Source organism: Xiphias gladius, chromosome 1 (genome assembly GCF_016859285.1).
Source record: "Xiphias gladius isolate SHS-SW01 ecotype Sanya breed wild chromosome 1, ASM1685928v1, whole genome shotgun sequence".
Classification (NCBI taxonomy): Eukaryota; Metazoa; Chordata; class Actinopteri; order Istiophoriformes; family Xiphiidae; genus Xiphias; species Xiphias gladius.
The window spans coordinates 32325456-32343121 of record NC_053400.1 but is presented as its reverse complement, the minus strand read 5'-3'; the positions used below and the strand labels follow the sequence as shown (position 1 = coordinate 32343121).

General features: G+C 42.2%; 1 protein-coding gene across 9 annotated transcripts in view; it reads left to right on the top strand.

Annotated features, from left to right (window-relative positions):
• The window catches only part of ppip5k1a (diphosphoinositol pentakisphosphate kinase 1a), a 35512-nt gene extending 23890 nt beyond the window's left edge, over nt 1-11622 (top strand). For 4 of the 9 annotated variants that reach the window (XM_040122968.1, XM_040122854.1, XM_040122940.1 and 1 more), the window contains 4 exons: nt 964-1026; nt 8336-8473; nt 8567-8680; nt 9062-11622. In XM_040122968.1, the coding sequence (XP_039978902.1) occupies nt 964-1026; nt 8336-8473; nt 8567-8680; nt 9062-9678 (932 nt within the window). In that variant the 3' untranslated portion in view covers nt 9679-11622. Of the gene's footprint in view, nt 1-963; nt 1027-4555; nt 4616-5361; nt 5542-8335; nt 8474-8566; nt 8681-9061 lie in introns of all 9 variants that reach the window. The other 5 variants (XM_040123270.1, XM_040123119.1, XM_040123195.1 and 2 more) reach the window with 2 other exon arrangements.
• Nucleotides 11623-17666: the final 6044 nt, after the last annotated feature.

Sequence of the window (17666 nt, the reverse complement as noted above, 5' to 3'; positions counted from 1 at the left end):
TGGTATGGCCGTAACTGTGCGCAAATATTATTCAAGCTCTTTTTTTTTGAATAATTTTATATGTGAAAAGAAATTGTAAATGGTCAATATTGAATTCAAGGCTTAATGACGCATCAAAACATGGCCACCAGGCTTGGCCATGATTGTGTAGCTGACTTTAATGTCTGTTGTTATGTCGTCCAGTAGGTGTCAGTGTGGCATCATACAGACTCCGTCTCCTCTCAGCCTCCATCCTCCTGGTTGTCTCACATGTTGCGTCGCTGTTGGTCTTTGTCATCCATCTTGTTACACCTCATTTTCAACAGTCAAAGGAAGCATTGTAGTCCCGATGCAGTCAGTACGCCCAAATTGTAATGCATCAGTGCATGCTCCTCTGAGTGTAGTGTTGGTTTCCCATCTTGATTTTTTTTCCATGCTGAATCTTCTTAATCCTGGTCAGGTTCGACAGTTGGTATTTTTCATTGTCGTCTTTGTGTCACAGAACACAATGGGAGTCAGAACAGCATTTAACTAATTAGCGGGCTTGTTGTTTAGCTTGTCATGGTTAGACTTCAAGAAGGAAAAGGAAAGGAAAGCAGAAATCAGACCTGAATATTGGGCTTGTTTATCACAGTTCTTAACTTTTTGGTGTGTACTCTTCACCTCCTGAGTTAAAATCATTTCATCTCACTTTGTCATCAGAAGATGTTCTATCTACATGTCGGCCCACAGCCATCTCCAAACATCTTCAAACTTTTAACATCAAGGATCTGTTTTAATAGTAACTTCAGTTAGGGCTCCTTCATAAACCGGAACAGAGTTCTGATTCTTAAACCAATCATTTGTATAGAAGCTGTTGGTCGATCTTTCCACAACTGCGTCCACATTAGAAAAGGAATAGGGAAATGATAAAAAAAAATTATATACTAGTTACTGTGGCTCATAGTAACACTAGTGAATTTTTTTTTTTTTTTATTTCCTCAGAGTTGTTGTCTATGCCGGCAGTAAAACGATTTTCTGTGTCGTTTGCAAAGCATCCGACTAATGGTACGTCTGCTTCTTTCAAGTATTTTTCCACTTCATCTCCCTTTGTCTTGCATGTCCTCAAACTTTTGTTTTTTGACCTTGGGTTTTTTTTTTTGTTTGTTTTTTTTTTCCCATGGCCTTCCAGCATTCCAGGTTTCCGTTTTTTTTGTTTTTGTTTTTTGTTTAGTTTTTGTTTTTGTTTTGTTCCACCTAATGATTTAAAGTTTTTGTGTACCCATACGCTTTGGATTCTTACTTTTCTAATACTACCTGACATTCTCTTTCTAACCAGGGTTCCCACTAGTCATTAAATTTGAGAAATATTGAGAAATTTGGAGACAGGGAATCTCAGCGAATTTTGCAAAGGCCTCATAGTAGTGAAGCACAAAATATAGTCTCATTCACGCAGCTTAAACCTGTAAGGAAAAACTCTAGATATCAGCAGGGAATTATTTCCAATTTAAAGTATTTTTACGTCTTTTACATGGTATCTGTTCAATTCTGGATGATTGACAGAAACATTCTAGTAAACTGCAATCATCTCATCCCCCCTTGACAGTAGAGAATAGTAAAGTTTTGTTACGTCCTCTTCCACTTATCAGCAGTCAACATTTCACAGACATTCAATGCTAAACTTACATTTACCGTTGCCATTGTATTGTATTTGTTCCAGCCTAGATGATTTCCATTGTGATACATTTTGTGAGTATTATTCAGTGTCTGGTAGTTCCTTAATGTCCAGTTTAAGTCAGAGACACAGCACTCGTCTACTTCCCTTTGTGTTTTCTAAAGTTAGTAGGATCAGGACACAAGCCTAGGGTCGATGAGTACGTTTACATGCACCTAAGTATTCTGGTTGCAGTTGGCTTTCTGCAGTAATCTGATTTCTTGAGCATAATGTATACGTGTAATGTCATCGTACAAGTGTTCAAAAGTAGCTGCCACTGGTATATAACCTAACAGAGAGCCGCTTGTGTCTTCGCAGTTAAAATATTGTGCAGATAAAATGGAGAATTCACCAAAACAGACTGAAAAGACTTTCCTTTGATACAGCACAATATTGCAAAATATCTATTGTACATCCAGTCTGAGTCTGACTTTGGCTTCATTTCATTTCAGCGCACTTGATTGTCTCCACCGGCTTCATTACTGCTGTGACCCAACCTCCACTTTTATAAAAAGCCTCTGATTGCAGAGTAACTCACTCAGTAGTTGTAATGTTACAGTGGTTGTAATGGTTACTATGACTTTGCCCGTGCATTTATTTTATTTTATTTTTATTTATTTTTTTTTTTTGGCCCGGACATGGAATAAGAAAATCCCTGTTCTGGTCCTGCTAGAGGAGAGTTGGGTCAGTACTGCAGTAATTTAATCTGAGCTTTGTGTCTCCTTGTTAGGATTACGCAGAATTTCGTGCAGAACAGGATTTTCTGGCACAGGCAGAGCTTTTTCCAAGTTGTGTGAAGAAGGGGAATAGTATTGAGATGACAAAACCTCAGCACTTTGTGAGACCAATGCATTTCGACTTTTGGCCTCTGCTTTAATGGTGGTGTGTTTCTATTTAAAGTCAGATATCAGCCAACTGTTGTTCATTTTTGTACTTAATAATATTAATTGCCTAGATACACCGACAATCAGGTTAACCAAGATCAGGAGAATCGGTGGGTTTAAAATTACAGGGCCAGTTGAAAAGTCATTTCTGAAGGTCAACATCATAGATTCTCATAACAATAGCCCTTATTTATTAAAGGGCCACTGTAATTTAGTTTTGCACTTCCATAAAGTTTGGGGACTTGCAAGAGACAAAGAAGGTTTAGAATTGAAGCAGCAGATATGTGATATCCTGGTGTTTCATCCCTAATATGGGTCAAACTCAAAGCAATGGATCCTACATTTTGAATGCAACTCAGTAGTGTCTTTTGTTAGATCGTCCCTGATTGGTTTATGTTTTTCAAACCTAAAGGCCTCAGTTTGTAATGCAGGCTTTTTGTTAAAAAAAAGCCTGCATAGAGCACTATGCACTATGCACTCCAAGCTGAGTGCTCTAGAAGACATTATACAGCAGTTTAATGGGTTTTTCCCTGGCCCATGCCCAATTCCTCCACCAAGATTGGCGCAAATGGGTTTGGTATTTTTTTGCGTAATCCTGCTGACAAACAAACCAACAAACAGACACGGATGAAAACATTACCTCCTCGGTGGAGGTAATAACGAGTGAACCCTGGCTGTCTCTTTTTGGACCTGTAATAGCAAACAGATTCATCGTTCCCTTTTTAAACCTTTGAAGCTTCATCTCTCCGTCACCGTTTTCATGTTTTTAAAAACCAGAAAAATAATATAAAGAGCATTATAATGGAGTTTTGTACTTCACCAAGGGTGGGAACCCTGTTTAACATCCTGCATACAATTTTTAAATTGGTCATCATTACCCAATAATTCAGTATTTTTTTTATTTATTTTTTCAGTGGATAGGTGTGTGTGTGTGTGTGTGTGTGTGTGTGTGTGTGTGTGTGTGTGTGTGTGTGCGCGCCCGTGCTTGTGTGCATGTGTACACAGTAATTACATAAAATACACACCTGTTGCCATCATTGTAGAGGATGTGAAATCGAGCTCATTGTTAAAACGCCACCAACAGCACGAATGTTTAACCCTTCTCCTGTTTCCTCTGAACTCAGCTTCATCACGCTCCCTCAGTAATGTTAACCTGTAACCTGTTTTTACAAGGCCTTTCTGTATTCTGTATGTAGTTACAGCTGACGGAACCAGGATTGGCTCTAACTGACAAACTGGGGAAGGGTTAAAGCGTTGTTCACCCCATCTCCTGTGTCTGTTATGAAAGAAACATTGGTCAGTTTTGTTTTCATTTAGAAGCACACACATGCTCTTCAATGTTTTCAGTGCACAGATACGGTTGTTCAGTGTGTTCAAGATTTGAAAAGGGGCAAATATTCGATTATTAATGATGAAGTCTAATGACAGTGTTTGTGGCTACGAGTGAACTTTGCTATTTTTTATTTATTGTATTTATTTATTTTAACAATGAGATATTATCGTAGCAGCAGGCGTTTGTTGTTGTGAACCACTTAGCTTTACGATCAGGTTGTCTTTTTTCTTTTTGTCTGTCGGTCCGCGCTATATCAAGTAGACAAGTAGTGGTCAGGTGGGATCTTGGAAATCATCTCATATCTTTGCATTGGGATTGAATAGCAAAGTTGAATTGAATTGCTTTGTATGCGTATTACGAGATTTATGTCTTTTTGTTTGTTTTGTTTTGCTTTTTTTGTTTTTTAATTGGTGTGACTGCTGGAAAAAGTTGACTCGGAATTCATCAAGTGTCTCGGTGGCAAGTTTTCTGTGCAAGTCGACCTGTCAGCCAGAGCTACGAGGTGTGAATGCGGCAGTCAGATCTCACTCAGTACACCTGTAGAGAATTCAAAGTAGCCCACAAAATGAACACGTCTTGTTAAGATGATACCATGAAAACTCATTCAGTACAACTTCCACGCACTATATTAGTATGTTTTTGTCTTACATATATCATTTACCACAGGAACACAAGATGACACATCCACCATAGCGGTGGCTCCACCTCTCTGGAGCACTGCCACAGGTACGACGGCCCCCACTGATGCAGTTTTGTGTTGGCACCAAATGTCCAGCTGCAGCTTTGTCTAAATAGTGTAATAAGATGACATCAGTGGTCCAAATTGTTAGTTACTGTGGACACAACATTTGTCTGCATATTTAGCTGCTTCTGCTGTGTTTCTTTGGAGAGGTGGCTGCAAGACTCTTCTTCATTTTGGGCTATAACCGCTTCCTGTAAATGTCCTGTATCACACTTGCTCCTTTGTGGGTTGTCATTATGAATTGGATCGATTTTTATATTTTGAAGAGTATACAGATTATTAAAGTAACATTGAGATGCTGCAGAGGAGCAACATGATGAGTTTTTTATTCTTTTTATTTTCAGTGTCTTGTTCCAAGCTTTGCCGAAGTGCTAGTTGACCCTGATCACTAAAAATTGCTTTAGATGATTTGCTGCTTTTTCTGATCTTTGGCTGCTTGGCAGCCGGGATAAGCTGTTGGCTGCCTCTTTTGTTTACAACAATAAAAGACCTTTATACACACAAACGTACACACACTACACGTCTCCCTCCTCTTTCCTCTTTGCTGTATCCCTCCCTTTCTCTCCAAGCTCTTCTTTCCCCTCTCATCTGTATAGTAGTTCGGTCCTTCTCTCTATCCCTTCTTGCTAGCTTATATCCTATCATTTCATGTCTTTTGTACCGCTCCTCCTCCTCTTCCTCCTCCTCCTCCACTGCTCTGTCCTTCCTCGCTCTCCCTCTTCTTCCTCAGAGCCCTTGGAGGAGCACCATGTGGCCCAGTTGTTGAGGCGTTTCTCCACCGACCTCAGCCTGGGCCGCTACCTCTCTCTGGACGGGGCGCTGGCCCACCACCTCCACCAGTGCTCCTACCACCTCCGCCTCTTCCGAAACTGGCTCATCTCCGGCCAGGACCCCCTAGAGTACCTCTACGGTCAGCCCCTGGCCCCGCCCTCCATACCCCCAGCCTCACACCCTGTCCAACCACTGCTCATGGTTTAGTTGGGCCTGTGCTTGTTCTGTGGTTGACTATCATGCTTTGCCTCTTGATGTTTCTGCATGCTTGCCTGTCTCTGTGGTTATGCAGATTGCAAGCTGGAGTGGTGTGAGCTGTTTGGGATTTTTGGGCCATTTATGTAGCTATAAAACAACTTCTATCCTTCCCTCTGCAGTGGTTTCAGTCCCCCCCCCCCCCCCACTTTAAAACTGAGGGTTTACAGATGTTTGGTGCATCTGTAAACCCTCAGTTTGTAATTCTATTTTTCTTTCCCCTTCAAGGATCGTAGATTCTTAAACCAACATGTTTTAGAATTGACCTGTAACAATATATCAAAATATGGCTGTAACTAACAATTATTGTCATTATGGAGTAATCTGATTTATAATTTCTCAATTAATTGTTCGGTCGATGAAATGACAGAGGATAAGGAAAAATCACAATGACAATTTCCCAGAGCCCAAGATGACATCTTCACATGTTTATTTTGTCTGAACAACAGTCCAAATCCCAAAGCTACTGAGTTTACGATCACAGAGGACTAAGTAAACTAGTAAATACAAATTTCCATTTGAACAGATGGAATCAGTAAAATTCTAGCACTCATTCTCAAAAAAATTGCTTCAACAATTAATTAGACTTATTGTCTTATCTGTTCAGCTCTAATCCAAATTTTAATGGTTAAAAACCTTTACCGGCAGATGGCATTTTTTGGACCAGCAGTCAAAGATAACTTCACTGTAAGAAATATAGTTTTCTTGTTTATTTATTTTAATAAACATGTCACCTTCCTTCGCTAAGGTTAGATTAGAAGGATACCAGGCAGCCATTCTAATGAGTGACTATTACTGCCAAACACACGCTTTGCTAACGTTGCTTCACAGGTTTTGATTTCAGACTTTGTTTTGTGGTCTGTCCCACACCCACGCACTGTTTTTAAAACTAACTAAATAAATAAACACTACACAAAAGTAATATTACCAAGCGTCATAACAACGGCTTGTGCTAGAACTCTTAATACACCAATGCAAGACAAATTGACATTGCTAGAGTAAATATTTACACAATAAAACAGCAACACACATCATTTCCAGTTGGTTTCAGATTGAGGCCCTCTAGATGGGAAAAAAAAATAAACCCTGTGTTCATCCTGGCAGGAAACTTAATTATCACAGCAGCCACAGACAAGGGGCACAATAATTAGTTTAACAAAACAACAAACGAACAACCATAAAAACTACAAAGAAAAAGAGAACGGAGTATTCACACTCACCGACGCCCACCGATGTGTCGACATGCTGCAGTGATCGGAAGGCCAACATCTGGCACACAGCAGCAAAAAACAGAAATTCGCTGTCCTTTTCCATACATGGTTTGGTTGGGCTTCAAACCTCAGTAATGCTTTGAGTGCAGACTGAAATGAGTCTGTAGCAGTGTGTATCAGAAGTCCTCATCAAATGTTCAGTCAGATTCATAGTCTAGTTTGCCTCTTTGATCGGATTTTTGCCTGATCTAAATCAAGAGATTTGTCTTAGACCATTTTATTTTGGCAAAATTCTCGCACAGCTGCTTGTGTCATGACAACGCCGAGAGGTTTGGTGCATTCGAAAAAAGGGTTTTGTAGAAAAACTAGTTTTCATTCTTGAACTATAGAAAAATGTGTCATTTTGACATTAGTACTAAAGCTCTCAGGTATACGCAGCTCAATAGACAGTATACATTAGAAGTGAAACGTACATTATCTGCACAATCCTCCACACACTGTTCATTAATCTACATAATTGCATATAGTGTCATATTTGCAGTGGGTTGTGACATATGAATATTTCCAAGCTTAAGCGACACATCAACAGATTGCTGTGGCACCATCTTGGCTCCAAGATGTCTCGATTTAAAGATTTTATTTTTTTATTTTTATTTTTTTAATACTTCCAGCTTTAAGCAGACGACATATCATCACTAGCCTGTACCATCCGTGTTTCACAAAGACGGAATAGGAACTGGTATTGATCCACATGAGATTCGACTGCATTTGGAATCAGCTGCTGTGTTTGAGTTCAGTTTGAATGCCAGTTGCCCTCCTTCCTGACCTTAACCAGCATGTGATTCCTGCTTGTTTGCTGTACACGTGGCGTACTCACACCCTGTGCAGATGAACACCGTAAAACATCCTCTCTGGAGGTTTTAAACAGTCGGGGCGAGCTGTGGTTTGACGCTTTGTGATTGTGAACGGCTCTGGTGAAATGCGGCTTGGTTGTGAACTAACAGTGGACGAACTGATAACGTGTTGGTCCCGAGCTGCAGTCCGGTCGGCTTGGACCGCTGTGCGCTGCTGTCAGAGCTGCAGCCTGCGTGCGTTGGGTCTCGCCAGAAAGGCAGACATTATGTTTTCGAGACCTGCTTGCTTCTGCGAATGGAGCCAGACGTTCAGGATACGTAGACGTGTTACCGTTTGACATGGTGTCATGTTGTCTTGGCGTTCAGCATGGTTTCTGCAACTTGCCTGAGTGGAAACAAACCGTTGAGGCTGGCAGGAGTTCACAGCAGGTTAGGTCCCGTTCAGAAACAGGATCAGGATTTCAGAGCACCGTGTTGAGGTGTAGTTTAAGGGTGGCATTGGTGCGGTGGTGTCAGGTCTCAGCTGAAGTGGTTCTGCCTGCTCCTCTTCTGACCGCCTGGTCTAACTGGGGGCTGATGCGCCTGCGGGTGTCATGTCTCTCCTCTGCCGCAGGCTTCGAAGGCTGCTCCATGGTGCCCTCCATCTATCCTCTGGAAACTCTGCACAACTCGCTGTCACTAAAACAAGTCAACGAGTTCCTCACCGGCGTGTGCGAGAGCGCAGGGGACCTGCACACCAGGACTTCCAGAGGTTAGAAACAAACCCAAATTTCATGTTATTATTTATAAACATCGTAATCGTCGCCACTTAACTTGGCCTGTGGTTCTGTTTTCATCCCTGCAGCTCTGTCAGCCATGTTTGACGCACACAACCAGCCGTCAGTGGACTCGTACATCCCTCAGCGAGTCCTCTCTTCTTCCATCTCTCTCAGATCTCGTTCTGACAGACCTCCTTGGTGTGAGTATCCCAGCAGCTCCTCGCTCCACACCGAGATTTGACATTTCTAGGTTGGCGTCCTACGGCTATCTCAGTTTCAGACGTTTGTGGATTATTTATGGCATACATGTCATCCATTACAGCCTGTTTTAAATGAGCTCACAGGTCAGTGTCTGTTTCTCCTGTTTGTAATCTGCAGAACCCAGTGAACCAACCCACAACACTTAGGTCTTTTCTTGCAAGGAAATCTAATAAATTGTTACTTCTTTTTACTTTTTTTTTTTTTTTTTTTTTTTTTCCAAGTGGTAGATGTGTGCGCTAAATGGGGACGGGGACTGTTTATTTCTATATTCTTATTCCCTCTCACACTGCTTCTATGGGGTTGTTTTTCTGTCTGTGCAGACAGCAGCGGTCCATCCAGCACAGTGTCCAGCGCTGGGCCGTCCTCTCCCACCACAGCTGACACTTCCCCACGCTTCAGTTTCAGCGATAAGATCTCCCTCACCCCTCAGAGCAGTGAGGAAGCTCACTCCTCTCAAAACATTTCCACTCAGCCAACGTCTGCCACGGGGTCACAAGTCCTCGACCCAACTTACCCTGCAGTGTCAAACCTCACTGAAGTCCCTCTGACTCCAAAGAACTCACCAGAGGATGACGACGTTACTGGTCACCAGCTAGATAATCCTGAACACATGCAGGAAGGGCCGGAGGGGGCCTCTGCAGCCCTGGATCCTCCAATTTCAGATCCTGGCCTGAGGCCGCCCTGCTCTGCGTTAGCTGAGCTCGCTCTGGGTCGGATAGAGGGTTACTGCCTCCCGGGCTCTCTGCCTGTGCTGCTGGAGCTCAGAGAGAGCAGCAGCGAGGCAGGCTCTAGCTCCCAGACGCCCCAGTCTCCTGAGGGACCCGACGAGTTCTTTGACACTCAGGAGTCCATGGAGTTATGGATGGACAGTCCAGAAAGCCTCCCCCATCCTGAGACCCCTCTGGAGGTTGGAGCCGCTCACGCGGCGGAGCCGTAGGGCGTGGAAAACTACAGGAGAGCAGCTCCGTCAGAAACTACTGTGGTTACATCTGTAACTTTACAGGCATCATCCTTGTTGTCGGTCATGAGCAGCGAGGCACTGAGCTACAGCCAACCAGGCCTCCGCTCTCCTCCAGCTTGATGACTGTGTGTTGGGTAATTATGGGCAGCTGATCCTCACACTAGGCCCAGGGTTGGAGAATCATATGACAATGCCACACGTGCTGTTCGTTTCCTTTTGAAAAAGCACACTGGTGACACACCAGTGAGACCACCGAGCCTCCTGTGACAGTCCACTGGTTCAGTCCATCTATCTGTAAAGATGGAGGAAGCCACTTGTTGTAAGGTGAAGCTTTATTGTTAAGTTTAAATTAAACAGCCCCCTGTTACTGTTGCTTATATGCTGTTGCACAAGGCCCTTCCTTAAAGCTGCATTAATCGATATTTGGCCACTAGGGGGCAGAAAAACTCCAAAAGAAGCAGAGAAACTCACAGCCCTGACATTTTACCACCTTACAAAGTTGTTTTAGTAAAAGTGTGAGGATACAGTTGCTCACTTCCGCATCCAGCAGACTCTGAGCTACATTATCATTTTTATCGGAGTGGTCTTTGTGTCCACCTGATGAATGTAAGTCCAATAGTCACTCCCCTTTTAGCTCTGGTTTGCTCTCCACCAACTCCTGAGAAAAACATCTGGCGTTTTAGCTTTGAGATGTTCCACTAACGTCATTTGGTGCTGAGCAGGGAGTGGACAGTGGATTTATCGGGGGTTGAGGAGAGTACTTAGTCGAACAGGAAATGAGCTGTAAAACCAAAAGAGCTAAAAGAGGCTAAAAAGCTACATCGAGATGGAGTTGACTGGATAACTCTGTGTGGGTTTTCACAGTTCACGTGTTCAGCTGATTCATTGCAACCACAAAGATATGGATTAATGGAGCTTTAAATTGTGTAAAGTCGGCCTCTCGTCTTTCTTACCTTCAGCCCTTACTCTTGGACGGCTGCAGTAGTGAAGCTTTAGCCTTCGTATTACCAATTTTTATATCATCCTCACATTCAGGTGATGGGTATCAGGGCGTGTTTCCTGGCACCGGGGCAGCCACACTTTATCATTGCTACATGAGCGAAAGCTTTCCTGATTTCCAGGAAATCACAGGACACAGTGACGTATAGACCCACTGCTTTTATGAGTAACACAGGAAATGACTTGCAGTACAGGACAGAGAAACTGACAGAAAATACAATCAGTGGCTCTTCTGTTATTCATCATGCGCCAGAGTTTATCCGGTGCTGAGCTTCTGTGGCGCTACATGTTTAGTACCTGCATTGGTGATTAGAGAAAAAAAACAAACAAATCAAAAGCTGAACGACAGCAGCTGAATCGTCATTCAAATAAGTAAAAAATGTGTAACTTTAAAGTGTAAGTAATCTCCAGGTCAAACCTTGTGTGCACTGCTTACTGCCAAAGTCCTTAAGCCTCATCGAAGATTTAATATAATCAGTAGGAAAAGAGAGAGAGAAAATATTTATTTTGAAATTGCATCTTGAAAAGAAATGTCTGGTATTTTTAATAGCCACACATTAGATATTTAATTGTACCATAGCTATTGTATTTTTTTGTAAAAATCACCTCATGATGTGGGAAAAATCTGAAAGCTAATCTATCATTTTATCACTGAACAAACAGGAGGGGCGTTTTACATTCGATGTGCTTTTATTGTGGCAAGCAGTAATGTAGCAGGTGTGTATGTGTGTATGGGGAGGGGGTTGCACACGTGCTTGAGAAGCAATTCAGGTAGATGAGTACACTGATGTGCAATTCTGTGTTTAATCAGTGGGATTTCATGTTACATTGCAATGTACTGTAGAGGTGCAAAACGCAACTGTGAGTTAGTGAAACACTCACCTGTTGTCCTGTCTGTGTGTACATATTAAAAAAAGATGACGCCAGTCTGGTCGTGTGCCGTTTTTCTTGAGCTCACTGTGTTTTGCTTCAGTGCAGCAGGCGCTGATCGCGTAAAGGGTCAGTTCACCAGAATTACAACACACACAAACGCATTTTCTCACCTCTGGTGGCATTCGGCCGTGCAGATTGTTTCGGTTTAATTTGTCCAGATTTTCATTTTAAGATGTCTGTCTCTGAAATCTCGGTCTGGAATTCTGGTGCTTACAACATGGAAAATTTACCTACCAGAACCAGTGTCCGCGTCTCCGTGCACAGTTTTGTTTGGAACTTCTGTACTTTATACTTAAAGAGTAGCTTAACACCAGACTGAAACTCAGTAAGTCCGTTTCAGTTTGCCCTGAAAACTCACCCTGAGTGGAAACGCCAGACATTTGGGGGGAAAAAAAAAAAAACAAGTCAAAATATTGCCAAAAAAAGGTTTTTACGCTTGGCTGAGGTGGAAATGTTGGTGTATCAACCATCACAAATTTCAGCAAAATGCAACAAAGTACAATGGAAATAGACTCGGTGAATAAATCATGACGTACATGAAGTTTGTGACGTAACGTCCACTGAAGAGACCAACTGTTCATCCCGACGCGTCCAACTCCTAATATTCACATAACACTAATGGATGGAATTCTTTTGCAGATTTACTTTTGGAAATTCAGTTAAAATTTTTCTGCTGAATTTGCACCTGTAACCACACCCAATAGTGATGTCACAGCGTCCTGCAGGACACCTGTACGTGCTTTTAACCACCAGAAGTCAGCAAAGACAAGATTTTCAGAATGTTATTTTATTATTAGTACATCACTGTACTATTGGATTGTTATTACTGATCCAGTTTTGTGTAAAGCAGCATTTTATTGTAGCTTGTGGAGGTGGAGCTAATTTTAACAACTTGATCTACTGGTGGGTAGTTAAATTTATAACAATGCATTATATCTGTCACCAGTAGCTATATCTGTTGGATGAATGTAGTGGAGTAGAAAGTACAGTTATTGCCCCCTTAAGTGTAGTGGGGAGAAAATTTAAAGACGGATAAAATAGAAAATTTATGTACTCAATTTGTCTTTAGACATTAGTAAATGGTCTAATATCAAATCATCATATTGATATAATTAGTCTCACTGAAACTGGCTTGGTCATGATGAATATGTCAGCTTAATGAACCCCCTGTTTTCAACTCAAGCCCAATAATCAACCTTAAACCTAAGCTCAATTATAACGCCTTCAAAAGCCTGGTTCTTAGTCTCTCACGTCCATCATGGAAAACTTTAAAGCCTGTTCTATTTGTTATAGCGTTCCGCTCCTAGCCCACGCTCTGAATTTTTTATCTGTACTGAGGACAAACTTGATTAAGTAATTATAGTAGGTGATTTCAATATTCATGTGGACGAACTGTGTTTATCTCCTTATTAGACTCGATTGGCTTCGCTCAGGGTGTAAATAAACCCACTCACTTTTGAACCGCACCCTCAACCTTGTTCTGACTTTGGGACTTTAATAGTCTTTCCACAGAATCCTCCTTTATCGGACCCTTGTTTGGTAAGTTTTGAATTCCTATTGCTGGACTACACACTATTAGGCAGAAATGTCTCTTCTAGATGTCTATCTGACAGTGATGTAGCTAAATTTAAGGAACTGATTCCATCAGCACTGAATTCACTGCCATGTTTCAATATAACAGAGGACTCTTATGCTGACTTCAGTCCCTCCCAAATTGATCTTGTTGATAGAGCTGCAGACTCCATGAGAATGACTCTCGACTCTATTGCCCCTCTAAAAAAGATCATAAAACAGCAGAGGTTCGCTCCACGGTTTAACTCCCAAACCCACATATTTTAGTCAAACTATGTGAAAACTTGAAAGGATATGGCGTTCTACCAAACTGGAAGTATCCCGCTTAGCTTGGCATGATGGTCTTTAAACTGTAATGCCAGAGCAGCCTATTACTCATCTCTAATAGAGGAAAATAAAAACAACCCTGGGTTTCTTTTCAGCACTGTAGCCACGTTGACAGAGAGTCATAGCTTCATTGATCCATGTGTACCTATAGCTCTCAGCAGTGATGATTTCAGGAGCTTCTTTAATGATAAAATTCTAACTATTAGAGACAAAATTCATCACCTCCTGCCCTCAACCGGCCCCAATTTATCTTCAAACACAGGCACCTTAGAAACAGCTGTAAAACCTGATGTATACTTAGTTTCTCTCCCATTGACCTTTGCCAACTAACTTCAACAATGTCTTCATCTAAACCATCAACCTGTCTCCTAGACCCCATCCCAACTAGGCTGCTTAAGGAAGTTTTACCCTTAGTTAGCACCTCTTTACTAGATAGAATCAATCTGTCTCTATTAACAGGCTGTGTACCGCAGTCCTTTAAAATAGCTGTAATTAAACCTCTTCTTAAAAAGCCTACACTTGATCCATATTTCTTACCAGACTGTAGACCCATATCTAACCTTCCCTTTCTCTCTAAGATCCTTGAGAAAGCTGTTGCCAACCATTTGTGTGACTCTTTACATAATAATAGTTTACTTGAGGATTTTCAGTCAGGATTTAAAGTGCATTATAGCACAGAGACAGCACAGGTAAAAGTTACAAATCACCATCTAATTGCATCAGACAAAGGACTTGTCTCTGTACTTGTGCTGTTAGATCTTAGTGCTGCATTTAATACCATTGACCATCATATCCTATTACAGAGACTGGAACATTTAATTGGCATTAAAGGAACCGTTCTAAGCTGGTTTAAATCCCGTTTATCAGATTGATTTCAGTTTGTGCACGTTAGCGATAAATTCTCCTTATACTCAAAAGTTAGTCATGGAGTTCCACAAGGTTCTGTGCTTGGACCAGATCTATTCACCTTATATATGCTTCCTTTAGGCAATATTATTAGGAAACACTCCATGAACTTCTATTGTTATGCAGATGATACCCAATTATACTTGTAAATGAAACCAGATGAAACCAATCAGTTAGCTAAACTTCAAGCAGGCCTTCAGGACATAAAGACCTGGATGACCAGCAACCTTCTGCTGTTAAACTTAGACAAAACTAAAGTTACTGTACTTGGCCCCCAACACCTCAAACACATTATCTAATGATATAGTTACTCTAGATGCCTTTGCCCTGGCCCCCAGTACCACCGTTACGAGTATCTGAGTTATTTTGAATCAGGATATGTCCTTTAACTCCCACATAAAACAAACTTCAAGGACCGCCTTTGTCAGCTATGTAACATTGCAAAAATCAGACACATCCTGTCTCAAAGAGACGCAGAAAAACTGGTCCATGCTTTTGTTACTTCTAGGCTGGATTATTGCAACTCCTTATTATCAGGCTGTCCCAACAAATCTTTAAAATACTCTCCAGCTGATCCAGAACGCTGCAGTGCAAGTACTGACAGGAACCATGAAAAGAGATCACACTTCTCCTGTGTTAGCTTCTCTGCATTGGCTCCCTGTGAAATTCAGAATAGAATTTAAAATCCTCCTCCTCACCTACAAAGCCCTTAATGGTCGGGCACCATCACATCTGAAAGAGCTCATAGAAGCCTATTACCCCAGTAGAACACTGCGCTCCAGGAACGCGGGCTTGCTTGTGGTTCCTAGAGTCTCCAAAGGCAGAATGGGAGGCAGGTAGAGGAGCCTTCAGCCTTCAGCTGTCAGGCTCCTCTGCTGTGGAACCATCTTCCAGTTTGGGTCCGGGAGGCAGACGCCCTCTCCAGGTTTAAGAGGAGGCTTAAAACCTTCCTCTTTGATAAAACTCACAGTCAGGGCTGCTCGGGCTTGTCTTGAACCGTCCCCTAGTCATGCTGCTGAAGGCCTAGACTGCCGGGGGACTTCCCATGATGCTCCTCTCTCCTCCTCCTCATCTCCATCTGTATACATTTATATGGCATCAATGCTTGTTACTAACTTGACTTCTTCTTCTTCCCTCTCCCGTAGTTTTGTTCTTCCTCGTCTCTCTCCTCTCTCTTCCTGTCGCTTTCTGCAGGTATTTCTGCCCCTGGTGATGCAGAGTCTGGATCTGTGACTGCAAACCACCTACTGGCCCCATGATCCTGCTCAACACCCACTGGTTCAAATATTATGATCATCATTACTGTTTTTATATTTAGTTTTATTAGTTTTATAATTAGCCCTATTATTTTTATTACTAGTTTTATTAATAGTCTCATTATTATTATACATCTTTATGTGGTTCTTGTACTGTGCTATGTTCTACCCCCCCACTTCTCTCTTTCTCTCTTTTGATTTCCCTCTCTTTCAAGAGGGAGAGAGAGAAAAGAAAGAAACTTAAAGTAAAAGTACTTAGTTTTTACAATGACCCATTTCAGCATCATACAGTTAGGTCCATAAGTATTTGGACAGTGACACAAACCTGTCTGATAGGTTTGTTTTCTGTTTTCAGCCTAATGACGGCCTCCTTCATTTGCATCGACGCCTCTAAGGGACCTCATATTGAGAGTCCCCATGAACAGCCGCCCAATGCAAATTCCACACTTGGAATCGACTCCAGACCTTTTACCTGCTTACTTTGTAATGAAATAACGAGGAAACAGGCCAAACCTGGCAGCGAAACTTCTTCATTTGTCCGATTACTTGTGATCCTCTGAAAATGAGGGACTATGTATAAAAATGGCCGTAAATCCTAAACGATTAATGTGATATTTTTGTTAAACCCTTTGAATCAAAGCTGAAAGTCTACACTTCAATCACATCTTGACGGCTTCTTTTCAGATTCAAGTAAAAATATCTCAAAATTGTACTTAAGTAGAGCACTTGAGTAATTGTACTTGGGAAAAGGGAAACTGCAACATCTGTTGTTCCTGCTGCACTCCACCCTGATCATGTGACCCTGGAGGTGATGTCATTGCAGCATCCATTCAGCAGCTTCTCACAGCGGTGATCGTCCTCCGGCCTGCTCTGCTCCTTCCTCATGGCACAATACCAGCCTCTCAAAGACCAAACAGTGTCCGGGCTTCTCAATCTGACCACAGAAACGGGGACCGGATGCTCCACAAATCACTGCCGCCTCTGTTCACCTTGTTTTGCATGACAAACAGCTCACTTCCGCCCCTCAGCGCTTCTACCCCGCAGATCCGTGGATTCTCAGACTGTTGAAAAAGGGTTTAACACAGTCAGAACAAAGCCCACACTGTTCTTGTATCTGGACTCCTCTGTGTGCTGCAACCCCCGCTAGATTGCATCATCCTTACACTCTGAGCCTGCCAAGGGGGAAAACTGGTGTCGACAAGGCCTCGATCAGCGGTTCCCAACCTGTGGTTCAGAACCTCCCAAAGGAAGATGAATCTGAGGGGTCATTAGATGATTAACAAGAAGGGGAAAGATGAGAAAATGAACATTTTTTTTTTTTTAGCCATGCTAACAGCACAGCTCTAGGGACAGCAATGTCTGCCTGTCACTCGGTCCAACACTTTGGTCCGAACTAAATATTTCAACAGCTTTGTCCAGACATTCATGATCCCCAGAGGACGAATCCTACTGACTTTGGCGATCCCCTTACTTATTCTTTCCACGAGGTTGACCTTTGCGGTTTTGTGTGAAATATCTCAACAGCCGTGGATGCATTGTCCTTTATTTGGGTACAGAGATTCACGGTGCCCAGAAGATGTATCCTATTGACCTCGGTGATCCCCTGACACTTTTTTTTTAACGTCATCAGCAAGTCAAAGTTTCAACTTAGAGTATCAAGTGAGATTTCTCAGCATCTACAAGATGGATTGACGCAAATTTTTGTGCAGACCTTCATGGTTCCCAGAAGATGAATCGTAGTGATGCTCTGACTTTTTTCCCCTATCACCACGAGGCTCACATTTGTGGTTTTGCTTGCAGTATCTTGGCTACTAGGTGGATTGCTGTGACATTTAGCACAGACATTCATGTTCCCCAGGGGTCTATACATTACATCCCAAATCCGTTCAATAAAAAGCTAAGACTAGAACGGCACTCAGTTGAAAGCAGACCTCCGCCAAGGCCCGGGTCAAACAACATGCACCAGACTTC